Source organism: Natrix helvetica, assembly GCF_964273705.1.
Source record: "Natrix helvetica genome assembly, chromosome: 1".
NCBI classification, from domain to species: domain Eukaryota; kingdom Metazoa; phylum Chordata; class Lepidosauria; order Squamata; family Natricidae; genus Natrix; species Natrix helvetica.
In genome coordinates, this window is record NC_138548.1 from 145,105,506 (window position 1) to 145,120,059 (window position 14,554).

The 14,554-nt window shown below is 36.6% G+C and overlaps 1 protein-coding gene across 1 annotated transcript in view; it reads right to left on the reverse strand.

The window, feature by feature from the left end:
• Positions 1-14,554, reverse strand: part of LRP1B (LDL receptor related protein 1B) — a gene marked incomplete at its 5' end in the record, with an annotated part of 698,113 nt that overhangs the window by 253,571 nt on the left and 429,988 nt on the right. The window contains 4 exons of the mRNA XM_081955361.1: positions 145-261; positions 6,549-6,674; positions 10,413-10,553; positions 14,050-14,172. Of these exons, the coding sequence (XP_081811487.1) occupies positions 145-261; positions 6,549-6,674; positions 10,413-10,553; positions 14,050-14,172 (507 nt within the window). The remainder of the gene's footprint in view (positions 1-144; positions 262-6,548; positions 6,675-10,412; positions 10,554-14,049; positions 14,173-14,554) is intronic.

The window sequence follows — 14,554 nt, forward strand, 5'->3', positions numbered from 1 at the left end:
TGATACTCATTCCTAGAGGAGTTTAATATGTAAGACAACAGAAGACCTAGGCAATACATGGCCTTTCATGAGTGCTATCAAATTACAAATTAATTTCTTATACAAATAAAATATTCTATTTATAAAGTCTGTGATTCAACTTACCACAAGTTGCTGTTTCATCTGACTGATCACCACAATCATCCTCTTGATCACACAACCATGAACGTGGAATACAACGTCCATTCCCACAGGAAAACTGATCTACTTGACATACTCTTGCTTGAATGATAAATTGATATTAAAATTACAGATCGGAGGTCAAATAAAATCTCCTTGAGTCATTCATATTCCTATATACTATATTTGCCATGCACTGTACATTTTGTTGCAATTTTATATGCTAGAAGCTTTTTTTAAATGCCATATGTATAAAATTCATATACCAAATAAGACAATTGTAATTTTTTTAGAAGATTTATTAAAATGTCAACATTAAAATGTCACTTCAATCTAATCTCTTCCTCTTCCTTTCTTCCTCTTTCTCAATGTCTCTATATGGGGAGCCAATTTGATGTATTAGTCACCTTCTCTGAGACCTAAGAAGGAGGCAATGACAAACCATATACATATGCATGTATATGTATATACATACATACAATATTATAAATATACTAAAGAAATAGAAGTAAATTAGAAATAAAGAAGGATATAGAAACATCAGCTAGACATTTTTCCTACTGAAAAAGGAAAGACTTTCAGATGGTACAAAAATGGGGGGGGGGATTAACTACATTAGAATATCTTTTTTTTAAACTTTATATCCTTTAGACACTCTTTAAATAATTGTCATGTCTCTATTGAGAATGTCTGCCTTACAGGTTAGTACTGAATATCAAACTGGAACAATGAGCAAAAACTATGAAATATATTTTAAGAGGGAAAAAAATGTAAAGCCCTTCACTTGGGTAAGAAAAATCACAGATATGAGTATAGGATGAAATGAACTACACTGGACAACAGTGGAGCACAAGTTGAATTATGAGGCAACAATGAGTGTAACTGCAAAAAAAGCAAATGCAATTTTGTACTGAATCAACAGAAATATATTGTTAAAACCAAGAAACGTAATGTTCCTGTCTTGCTGTTGCTCATGCAGTGCCTAGTAGATTGCATCCACTTCTTGATATCATAATTTAGGAAGGATATTGATAAACTGGAGCTGGTATAGTGGAAAGCAACCAAGAAGATAAAGAAGGAAAAGCTTATAAACTAAAGTTTCATATATATGTAGCCTACAGAAGAAAAAAAAAGACTGCAGAACGATATGATGATTGCTTTCAAAAATAGGAACTGCCAGAACAGAATTGTTCAGTTGTTCCAGAATGCATGACAAGAAACAATGGATTTCATTTTTGGTGGTAAATCATGAAGCTTTTTACAATAGTTAGAATTATTCAACAAGGGAAGAACCTGCCTCAGACACAAAAGAATCTACTTCATTGAAAATATTTAAAGAAAGGTACATGGCTATCTGGTGGATATCTCTAGAGTAGTGGGTTGGACTAGATACTTTCCAAGATCCAATTTTACAATTTATAATTATATGATAATTAGAAGAAACTAAAAAAAATCTTAATTAACAAGCCTAATTCTCTTATTTCTTGAGTAAAAAAGCAAGAGGAAGTTTAAGATTATATCCTAATAGAGAGCTGACATCACAATGACACGACATGCAATCTCGGAGCTCTGAGATCGTAGTCGACACTTTTGCTGCTGGACGGTCCATTTGCACCTAAACCATCCCGAAGAGACAGTGACAGGGAAGAGTATGTCTTGCTGATCTCAGGGACACCGCAAAGTCCCTGATTGATCCAAGAGAATATCTTCTTGCCGGCGACATAAGCACAGCCCCAAGCTGCTGAAGTTGGGACAGCTCCGCAACAGGAGGAAAGCGGAAAGAGAAAGTGTGTTCATCTGGTGAGGAAATCTTATTTTTATAAAAGACTGCCCAAAAAAGATTGAAGCTAAACTAAACTGGTAAAGAAAAGAAAAGAAACAGCAAAATTAAGCATTATTGGACCGTGTGTTATCCTTTTTTATTTTTTTATTTTTCTATGGATGGAAGTTTTGTAAACATTTGCTACTTTTTAAAGTGAAAGTATCAGTTTTTCTTCTTCTATTCCTTTTTTTTAACTTATGGATTAAATCTTTTCCTTTATTTCTACAATACTGGTTGCGATGGATTTTTTTTTTTCATTTAAGAATTTTGTTTCTTCTAAGCCTGAAACATAAAGAAGATATAAAAGGAATATAAAGGTGGTAGTAACCTTAGAGGGAAAAGAAGTTACACTGCCACTTGGAGGTGGAGGTTGAGTCCTGGAAACATTGTTTTTTTTCTTTTTTCTCTTTGATTATTTTGACCTTGCACTTCAAAAACTTCAGTTTGTTTATAGAAGAAATAAGGAGAAGAACATGGGTTGTTTATACAGTAGCTCTTTGGATGCTCTTTGGTAGCTGGAAAGAAGTGAAAACAAAACCTTGTTTTTAAACTAGAGTGGCAGTGTTTACTAACTGGAAGGATGGCACAAACACCAAAAAGTAACCATAACATTACAACAGATTATGTTTGAAATTCAAAAATTATTACAAACAACAGAGAGAGTTGACAAGAGATTGGAAAATATTGAAAATATAAATTGTAATGTGGTAAAACCTGATGGAAAAATGGAAGATATCCAGCAAATGGAAAAAGTGGAGGTTGGAGTTCTAAAAACCCAAGGGAAAAATGAACAAAGAGGCAAGATAATTGTGGATATTGACAGTGAACTGGGTGGGGTTGGAGATGGAAAGAGTGGAACATGGAAAGGGAAGATAGATGGAAAGGCACTCTACTCCAGATTTCAAGATATAGAAGAAGAAAAACTAATAATTGATGGACTTAAGGAGAGAAACTTTGACAGAAGCACTACTGATAACCAAAGATAAGCTGATTAAAGAAGCTGATGGAGGGTCTCGAGATTTTACAAGATATTTAACAAGCAACAAGTTGCGAAGAGAAGTCCACACAAATTTGATTAAGGAAATAACCAGAAGACTAATTCCACAAATGGCAAAAGAAATAGGATTACACTATTATTGGAAAGACACAGGTTGAGATATGAAAACTAATAACAAAACACTAGTTAAAGTTAGTTAAAATTAGAGCATTGTGTTAAAAATGAAGTGATAATGGATAAAGTTAGATAAATAATTGATAATGATAATGATGTATACATATGTATTGGTTTGATAAGAGGAAATTTGGTATAAATTTTAAATGGTGAAAAAAGGGGAAAAAGTAAGTTAAACTTAGTCAGACTATTGTTAAATAAATGACTGATAATGATAATAATGTAATATTTGTATTGACATGATAAAAGGGAAATGGGATATAAATTGTAAACAGTGATTAAGAAAAGAGGTCCAAAAATTTTGTTATCAAACATAATTAATTTTTATTTTGAATGTGTTATAAAGATATAATGTTGGATGATATTGAAAATAGACAATGGAATGCCATTATGTGGTTTTGTTTTAAACTTTGGAATATTTGTTATAAAGGGATGTTAAAACAACTATAGTCATATGAAGGATGAGGTATGATGATAGTAATATATATATATAAATATATCTGATGTAAAATATATAACTTGATATGAATAATAGGTGATGATGGTGGAAGGGATGCACGAAAGTTCTTTGTAACCAATTGGCACACTTTTTACAATTTGTAATGGAAGATGTTTTATGGTGTTCGTTGTGTCTTGTTTGTTTGTGTTTATTCAAAAATAAAAATCATTAAAAAATATTATATCCTAATTATCTAGTCTTAATAAGCTTGGGAATTCTTATCTTTTTAACAAAAAATAATAATCCTCTCATCAAAATGAAGATGCTAAATGATGGTGAGAAAGGAATTCAGGAAATAGTGAGAGAAACTGCCTGAGAGCAAATCCAATAAAAAAAATTGAATAGACACCATCAGAGTTCTTCATTTACTGACTGACAGACTGATTGACTGACTGACTGACTTACTCTTATCTATCTATTTATCTATCTATCTATCTATCTATCTATCTATCTATCTATCTATCTATCTATCTATCTATCATCTATATCTATCTATCATCTATATCTATCTATTATCTGTCTGTCTGTCTGTCTGTCTGTCTGTCTGTCTACCATATGTCATACAATCTTAGGGAAATTTACAAATGCTAGACACAATGCAGTCCTAAATTGCTAGTTCATTCTGTTCAGCCCTTGCATGCCTATCCTAGGTGCACTACGGGGGGCAAACTAGCTTATACCATTTGACTAGTGGCACTCAGGTTGCTGACTCTTCTGGGCTCATCCAAGAGTTTCACTTCGTATTGTGTTGCATTTCCTTATGTCTGGCCAGGTCCAGTGCCAGCTTCCCCTCCCTGCACACATGAATGCAGCTAAGTTTTCTCCACTGAAGTGGTACTCATTTATCTACTTGCAATATTGCATGCTTTCGAACTGCTGGACAGACAGGAGCTGACCTCGTCTCACAGAGCTGGACTCAAATTGCTGGAATAGACACCAGTTCTTGCCAGCAGTTCTAGTATCATTAAGCCACTGTGCCATAAGGACACAATGAGCAGTGCCATCTCATTGACACTGATTAGGAAGTAAAATCTCCTGATTTTATACAGTTCAATTTAGCTCTTGGGTAAGACTTGACAGATTTGTCATGGCCACAGTTCAGCTAGATAAGAATCTTAATTGCAACAAAAAATGAAGCCAAATGAAACATTCAGCTTTCCATTCCATTTCCCCTCTTTTAAAATAATAATAACAATGCCTTTAAATCAGTTTTGACTCCTAGAAACTACATGAACTAGTCCTTGCAGTTTTCTTGCCAAGGTTTTTCAGAAATGGTTTTGCCATTGCCTCTTCCAAGGGCTAAGAGTGACTGGCCCAATGTCACCCAGCTAGCTTGGTACCTAAGGAAGGACTAGAACTCTCATTCTCCCAGTTTCTAGCCTCATACCTTAACCAAACTGTCTTTCTCTTAAAATTACATTTTGTTAAATCCATAGATTTTTATTTCCATCCTTCCCATGAGTCCAACCAATTACTGAGTGTTTCCATAACTACCATCTTTAGCCTGGAAGTCTCTTGTGCATGTTATTCTGCAGAGCTGCCAAGATTGAAATGTGTTATACAGAGAGAATACGGTTAATAATTATTAGGTCTTTTCATTACCAAATGCTTACATGGCAATTAATCTATGGCCTGACTCATAACAGTATCTCACAACCAGTGACGTGCAGTCAGGTGAGGCAAGTGAGGCACAGCCTCACCATTCTCATCATGAAAAAAAAAAGTAAAAGGAAAAAGCTGAGCTAGTTGCTGCCTCACCGTGGATGACTCTGCTTAACCTCACTGGTGCTCTCCATCCCCAAGTGTAGTGACTTCCTCCCCAGGCCCCCATTCATTTATCTCTCTCACACACACAGCTGGATAAAAATATATAAAAATCTAGCCCAGCTTCACTGATTACAAGTTTGAAAAGGCAACGTGGCTGCAATCAAACTACACTTGGGGAGGGAGAGCACAAGCGAGCACTGAGGAGACCACAGGAGGAGGCAGGAAGCCAGGCAAAGAGCCATGCTGTAGTACACACACTTCCCCCCAGCCTCTTTCTTTTGGAAGGCTTGGCTCGGCTCCCCTCCGGCTTCTCTGCCTCTCCTCTCACCCCAGCCTGCCAGCAGGAGGTGGTGGGTGGGCTTTATTGTGTTCCAGGCATTTCCCACCCAGACAGCAGGCTGCATTTGCAATGGTGGAGGTGTTTGGGAAAGGCAGCAGGGGAATGGGGGGGATGGCAGAGGAGTTGCTTTCAAGCCTCTGGAAAAGATATCCAATCCAACTTTTGTGTGTGTGGGCGGGCTTTGTTTGAGAGTGAGTGAGAGAGGGAAGGGGTAGGAGAGATAGTCCAATCCAACTTGTGTGTGTGTGTGTGTGTGTTTGAGAGAGGGGAAGGAAGGGAGAGAGGGAGGAAGGAGGGGAAGGAGAAGAAAAAGAAAAAGAAAGAAGGAGCAAAGGAGAAAAACAAATGCTGTCACTTTAAATTGGAACTGAGCATGCCTGGCTGTGGAATTCTGGGAGTTGAAGTCCACAAGTCTAAAAATATTTGAAACCCAGCACTGTGTCAGTGCCTCACCAGTCAAAAACCTCACCGCACGTCACTGCTCACAACATACCTGCTAAATGTCAAACTCCAGAAGGGAGTGTGCAAGGGAGAAAAACATATGCTTCTACTAGACCAATAATGAGTTAGTCCATATGGACAGGTGAAATTACTTAGTAAAGTAGAGACAATTAACAAGATTAGGTAAAACAGCACCCATGTTAGAAATTTTATTTAAAATTGATGGTAACCAGTAATGGCTTGGCTTACTTCAAAGCAAAATTTTAGATCCGAGCATATTCAACAGAGGCTTAAAATCAAACATAATCAACAGGAAATATGCTTGATTTGTTTTATCATTTCTCTTTACCTGCACAAGTCTCATTTGATTCATCTTCATTGTTACCACAATCATTTGCTCCGTCACAAAGCCATCTCTTAGGGATGCATCGGTTATTATGGCATTTAAATTGATTGTCAGGACAACTATGATTAACTGGAAGACATAATGATACCTTTTATATTCAGCAACAACCATTACAATCCACTGTAAATATGTCTTATATTAAATTGTGTACACTGAAAAAAGAGACAATAAATGTTTAGCATTTTAATTTTTTAAAAAAATCTTAAAGCAAGCTATGAAACCAGTGATAAAAAAAATATCCCCTACTATAAGGAGACCAGAAAACAAATAAATCAAAGGACACAAGCTTTAAGTTAATATGGAGGAGATACAACATTTTAAGTCCACAAAGGGCTTAATTATACTTAACCTTGTGTTGGATGGTATTGATCCTCTATGGATGATTTCTATTTTTGATCTCTTTCTCTGGTCATGCTAATCTAATTTTTCACTAATGCTTTCATTCTTCATTTAAATGCTTTACTTTCTTCCAATCAAAACTTCTCTCTCTCTCTCTCTCTCTCTCTCTCTCTCTCTCTCTCTCTCTCTCTCTCTCCCTCCCTCCCTCCCTCCCTCCCTCCCTCCCTCTTTAGATATAGATAGATAGATAGATAGATAGATAGATAGATAGATAGATAGATACACACATACACATACACAGAGAGAGAGATACATGCATACATACATATACACATACATATATACAGCATCTGCTAAGTAGAGACGTACCATCAAATAGTATGCTAGAATTAAGTATAAGTATTAAGTATAATCTTTATTGTCATTGTACTTAAATACAACGAAATTGGTTTTAACCTCACTGGTGCAAAATTATAACAGAAACGAAAAAAGAAAGAAAAAAAAAACTATCGTGTGCATTGAATGATTGTGGTTGTATTTAAAAGTCTCACAGCCCAAGGATAGAAACTATCTTTAAACCTGTTTGTCCGGCTGGCTATACTTTGATGACCAGGGTGTGAATCATCTCTGAGTATCTTCCTTACTCTTCTAAAGCAGCGAGATCTGGCAATGTCATCCAGTTGTGTCAGAGGGCAACCAATGGTTTCTTGTGCCAAATTGATCACTCTCTGTAGTGCCTTCCTGTCTGCAGCTGTTAAACCAGCATACCATACCGTAATACAATATGTGAGGACACTTTCTATGGTGGACCGATAGAAAGAGGTCATCAGCCGTTGTTCCACCTGATTTTTTCGCAGGACTCTACGGAAATGAAGTCTCTGTTGGGCCTTTCCAATCACCCGAGATGTGTTGTTTTTCCAGGTGAGATCTTTAAATTCCAAGAATTTAAAAGAGGAAACCCTCTCCACACAGCCCCCCTCGATATACAGTGGGGCAGGCTCCTCTCTGTGCTTCTGGAAATCTAGCACCATCTCCTTTGTCTTACTAGTATTTAGATGTAAGTTGTTTCTTGAGCATCATGCAGATACCTTCTGGACTTCTTCCCTGTATGCTGATTCACCCCCTCCAGTTATGAGACCCAGCACTGTTGTGTCATCTGCAAACTTTATTATGATGTTGGATGGATCAGAGGAGATGCAGTCATATGTATACAGCGAGTACAGGTATTGGCTGAGCACAGAGTCCTGAAGGGAGCCTGTGCTGAGCTTCAGTGTGGAAGATGTAAAGGACCCAACCCTTACTGTTTGTGGATGATCTGTCAGGAAGTCTTTGATCCATTCACAAGTGTGGAGAGAGAAATTCAGGTCAGTCAACTTTTCAATGAGAATTCCTGGTAAGATGGTGTTAAAGGCCGAACTATAGTCTATAAAAAGCATTGACATAATTCCCAGATTTCTCAAGGTGGCTCAGTGCAATATGTAGAGCAATGGTGATGGCATCCACTGTCGACTTGTTGCTTCTATAAGCAAACTGGTGTTGATCAAAATTTGGTGGAAGACAGGACCTGAGGTGTTGTAGGACCAGTCTCTCAAAGCACTTCATCACTATAGATATCAGTGCAATGGATCTATAGTCATTTAAGCTTTTTATGGCTGCTTTCTTCGGAACTGGGAAAATTGTGGCTGCTTTCAAGCATGATGGGACTCTAGCCTGTTGCAGGGAGAGGTTAAAAATCCTTGTCAGGACCCCTGTTAATTGGTCAGCAGAGGTTTTTACCACTTTCCCCAACACCCCATTTGGACCTGCAGCTTTGTTGGGATTTACAGCCTTCAGTTCAGCTCTCACTTGATCTTCATCCAGGGTGAGTGGCTGGAGGTCAGAGGGCCTTTGAGCTAGTGCCACAGAGACTGATCTTTTGACCTCAAAGCGGGTGAAGAAGCTATTTTGCTCCTCTACTAGCAGGGCATTAGCATTGACTATTTTTTCGTATTGCCCTTATAGTTGGTTAGGTGTTGTAGCCCCTGCCACACCTGTCTTGAGTTATTCTCTTCCAGATACTTCTCTACCTTTTGTTTGTATTTCTGTTTAGCCGCCTTAATGCCTTCTCAAGTTTGCCCTGGCTTCATTGTATTTGTCTTCGTTTCCTGCCTTGAAGGTGGAGTTTCGGGCTCTCAGAAGTGATTGTACCTCTGCTGACACCCAGGGTTTACAATTACTGTAAACTCTGATGTGCTTATTCACTGTTACATTGTCTGTGCATGTTTTAATATATGAGAGTACAGTGTCAATGAATTCTTGCAGCTCCAAATGTTCAAATATACTCCACTCGGTAGTCTCAAACAGTCCTGCAACTGGCAGAGTGCTCCCTCCGGCCAGATTTTGACAGTTTTCAAGACTGGTTGTATCCTTTTCCTAAGGGGGATATACTTTGGGCACAGTAGCAGAGAGATGTGGTCAGACATACCCAGATGGGAGAGGGGGATTGCTCTATATGCCTGTCTTAAGTTTGAGTACATATGGTCTAGAGCAGTGTTTCTCAAACTTGGCGACTTTAAGTCCTGTGGACTTCAACTCCCAGAATCCCCCAGCCAGCATAGCTGGCTGGGGAATTCTGGGAGTTGAAGTCCACAGGACTTAAAGTCGCCAAGTTTGAGAAACACTGCTCTAGAGTATTCTTACGTCTGGTGGTACACTGTACATACTGCACAAACTTAGGGAGAACAGACTTTAGACTGGCTTGATTAAAATCCCCAGCCACAATAAAAGCGCCCTCACAACAATCCCTATAGATGGCTTAAAAAGGCTCAGCATTGATATAGGTCTGATACATAACACTATGGAACTGCACTATCTCATCTCATTATAACTTTTTTAAAAGTTGGAAAAAGTTTAAAACTTCATGGAAACAAAGGTGCTGCACACTGGTGCTGTCATATATTACGTAAGTAATTGCCATTTCTGAAACACCTGAAAAAATACAATACTATTGTTTGTGTTGTGATTTCCTTTGGCTTATTTAACATGTTATAAAAGTGTAAAAAAATATCCTTTTCCAAACCTATGTCTATTTTTCAGACTCCTTAAAATATTACCAAGAAGCATTGAAATATTTAGCATTTTTCTGCAAGTAATTCTATCCTCAATATATTTAAATTGATTATCTTTATTTGTAAGCAGAGTTTGCATCTGGCCCAGCAACAAAACAAGGTCAGAGGGCATTTGATCAAAGCAAACACATTAGATTTTTAAATCAGTGGCATTATTCATGTTCTGTAGCAGTGCTCTTCCAGTAGAATATAAAGCCAATGTACGCCTACGCAGCCCAATAATTACATGATTTATTTTCATGTTTATTTTATTTTCATTCCCTTTAGATGTTTACATTTTTTGAATACATTATATCTAAACTCTCATAACAGCAGCTGAAACAAATAGGAACTAGAGATCATATTATTCACAGATACTTACAACATATGTCTGAATGCTCATCAGAGCCGTCCAGGCAATCATCATCACCATCACATCGCCAACCATCTTGGATGCAGCGTTTGTTCCTGCACTGAAATTCACCCTCTTTGCATAACTTAGGTAATACTTCTTCAGAATTAACTAAAGGGACAAAGATACTATTATGTTCCGGGTGAAGTTACATAACAGATACAAATAGGACACATTATTGTTAATAGAAGCCTATTATTATTATTATTATTATTATTATTATTATTATTATTATTATTATTATTATTATTATTATTATTATTATTATTATTATTGCAATGAAGATTTTTAAATGTTTCAATTCTTAGCAAAGATTTCAAATTCAAAATAATTCTACTTGGTGGTCCCTAGAAGCACATATAGCTGACTTATTTAATTGTTTTCAGCTACATCTATAACAGCTATATCTGTTTTGCTTTTAATTATTTGTTTATTTACAGGTAGTCTTCGACTTACAACAGTTTGCTTAGTGACCATTCAAAGTTACAAATGGCACTTTAAAAAGTGACTTGTAACCATTTTTCACACCTAAGACCATGGCAGTATCCCGATGGTCACATGATTTACATTTGGATGCTTCAATCACATTTATGACTGTTGCAGTGTCCCAGGGTCACATGATCACCTTTTGCAAGCTTCTGACAATCAAAGTCAATGGGGAAGCCAGACTCACTTAACAATTGTGTTACTAAGTTAACAACTGCAGTGATTCACTTGACAAATGTGGCAAGAAAAGTCATAAAATGGGGCAAAACTCAACAAACTTTTCATTCACATACATTTTGGGCTCAGTTGTGGTCATAAGTTGAAGACTATCTGTACTTGGTAACATTTTCCTATGAGGTTAAGCTTTTGTCAAACTATTGCTATTTTCTTAAAGGGTTACACAGAATTACTTCAGTACATCACATCGATAAACCTACGGTGGCCTTAACAACTCGCTAAAAGAATGCAAATGATCAGCTGTCTGCAAGGAGTGTAAATCCTTTCATTCTTCACCATCCAGTCAGAGTTGAAGAAACTTCTTGGATGAGAAGTGGAATATCTTCAAAGAAAAACAAAACATCCATTTTCCTCTTGAAAAAAAGCACTTTTGGGACAACCATGACCTGAGAATCTCCATAGACATACTTCAGGACATGCTTTGAGACTCTCAAAAGCATTATCAGGGCTGCTAATTTGTGCTCTTCCCCTTTGCACTGAGACCAGAATATTAGTGATATTATATGCCCACACCAGTGGAAGCTCCAGTGTGAGTATAAGTGATTGGTGATTGTGGCCATTGTATTACACCTCACTTTGCTTTGTTTTTGTTTGGTTTTAATGAAACATTCGCTTTTATTGTTGGCAGTGATGGTCCACCAGAAGGGTTTTTTTTTTAAGGCCATATAAATTGGATCAATCAATCTGCTATTCAAGAACTTGGGAAATATTAATACTATAATTACTTGTACACTGAAGAACAAGATATATGTTCCTCAAGCTAAAAATAAATATTTTGACTAAAACATGTATCTGTTATTTCATCTTCAATTTAGTTTGGATTTAAAATAGCTTAGGGGGAAACATATCATTAAGTTTGTTTCATGTTAGCAAACAAATCTGTAATTGCATTACAAAGATATTAAAGGGAATACCTTTTCCTTTAATTATGTTACCATTTGTGTCATTTTACATACATCACAAAATTTGTTGATCTTAGATACATACTGATTCATCCAATAACTAACACATATGATAAAAGTAAAGATGCTCTCATGTTGAGCTCTTCTAGTAACTACATCACTGTAGTTTTGTGGACAATAATATAAACATGGTTTATTATTATTTTCAACAGGATTTTTAGAAGTACTTATTTATTCCAGTACGTTATGATATCCCAGGTTCTTGGAATAAATGTGATGTATATGAAGACCAATACCAGCTAAAGAACTGGCAGCGATGACTTCACATTATGTATAAAATAAGGATTTGTTAGTATTGGATAGACAATTAGGTCAATTTGTGTTTAGCTGTATAGGTCAGCTGAACATAAAATCAAAAAGGCTAAAATTATACGTATGTCTATTATTTATTTTACATATGCACAAATTTCATGGAACTTTTAAGATATTGGGAAGATTGTGTCCCAAATAAATCACCTTTAATGACCCTGTAATCCCTGGGTGTCAAACTCGTGCTGTCATGTTGCCGTCACATGACATATTATGATGTTTTTTCCCTTTGCGGAACTGGGGTGTGTGGCCTGCGCATGATGCATCCAGCCCATGGGCTTGAAACCCTTGCTGTAGTCCCTTAATTTGGGGTAGAGTCAATGAGATTGGATGGAACTAAGCATTTACCAGCCAGATGCCTGTAAGATTGCATCCAAAGCGAAGGGAGGACACTTCAACTATCTATTTAAAATACATAGGAAGAAAATCCTTAAGAAACTTTTAAAAATCATATTTATAATGCTATTTTTGGATCTCACTGAGTCCTGCTAATGATAACTGAAAAACGTACACCGCGAAGAGGAGTTAGCAAGTATCAATGAAATAATGAGTGTGTCAACTTTTAGATATTATTATCTTATTTTCTTTGCAACATACTTCTAAGCCAAGAGAGAAACAATCTCAATAAGGCCACACTCTTGTGTAAAAAATAAGGAAAGGAGAAAGAGAAACAGGATTCCTTCAACTTATTTTTCACTCCAGGCAGCTGCCTGGACAGATTCCTACAGTTTGGCTTGTTATTGCTTCCTTCCTAGAGCTGGAGATTTACTTGCCCAAAATGACTTTGATTTTGAGGTAGGAGTAAGAACTCACTATATTTCACTTTCTAGCCTGATCCTTTCATAATTAATCCTGTGTCCAGCTCTGGAGGACACACTGGCAACTTTAGCTTTTCAAAGGAAAGGGAAGGGAAGGGAAGGGAAGGGAAAGGGAAATGAAAAAAAAATACTGCTTTTCACTTTTTAAAGTCAAATTATCTAACTTAAATTACAACTGAGGTAATTTAATCTTCATTAAATACTAGATACAGTAGTAAGGTGCGATTCACCCTTCACAGTTTTGTGCTTCTGCTGTGCCTTTCTGCATTTGGCTTTTAAAGCAAGTGGTTCACAACTTGGGGAGTCTCCTAGTTTAATTGCTATTAATGGGAAGATAGAGGCAGTGTCCAGGATGTCTTTACACAACTCTGGCTGGTGCTCCAGTTGCATCTCTATGTCAATCCTTTTTACCTTCTCATTATGAGCAGAAGAATGCTGGAGGTGAGCAGAAGGATTGTGGGTGATGTTATAAGTAGAGGAAGAAAGCTTTTTCAGCCTTCCGCTATTTAAAAAAAAAGATTCTTTGTAAAAAAAAAAGTTTTATCCACATGTGAATTTCTCATAGATGAGAAATAAGTAATTAAGCAATTGTCATTCTGAATTTCTATTCCATTTCTCAGAAGAATTTCCTTTACATCACATGATTTCCCGAGAGAATGAAAGCTGCTTAATGCAAAATGCTGGGCTTCTTATCTGATTGATGTTCATGAATCCTGTTCTTTTTATACTGTATCGTTATTACTCTGACTATCTTTCCTACAGGAGGAATACAAAATTTTCTCATGAAGATCATACACATGCAGGTTGTACTGTTTTCTTCCAAATGATGATTATCAGCACAAGCACACATTCTGCCTCCAGGTATCGCTAAACACAGGGTACTGCAGCCTCCATTATTAATACGGCATGCGTTGTCACCTGGAATTTAAAAAAGAAAAAAGCAACCTTAAATAAAAATATCCGAAAGCAACATGATGAAAAGCTGGGTACAAAAACATGAGAAAATTCTCTACAGGCATAACTGTTTGGATCAATGCACTTTCCTACAGTCTTATCTTTTACACTTGTAATCCACAGGGAAACACTCTGAATCAAACTTATTTGTTTTATTTGCCCCTCAACCTTCCTCTTTGTCCATGATCAGAAAGACTATCATATTTTGTACGAAAGTATTTCTTTTTTAAAAACAGACAAACAAATTTAACTAATTTTTGTTATTAGAACAAATAGGACAGGTCAAGAGGGTTAGTTTACACCTCATGGAGATTTCAGTGGAATCACTAACAGGATGATTAAGCAA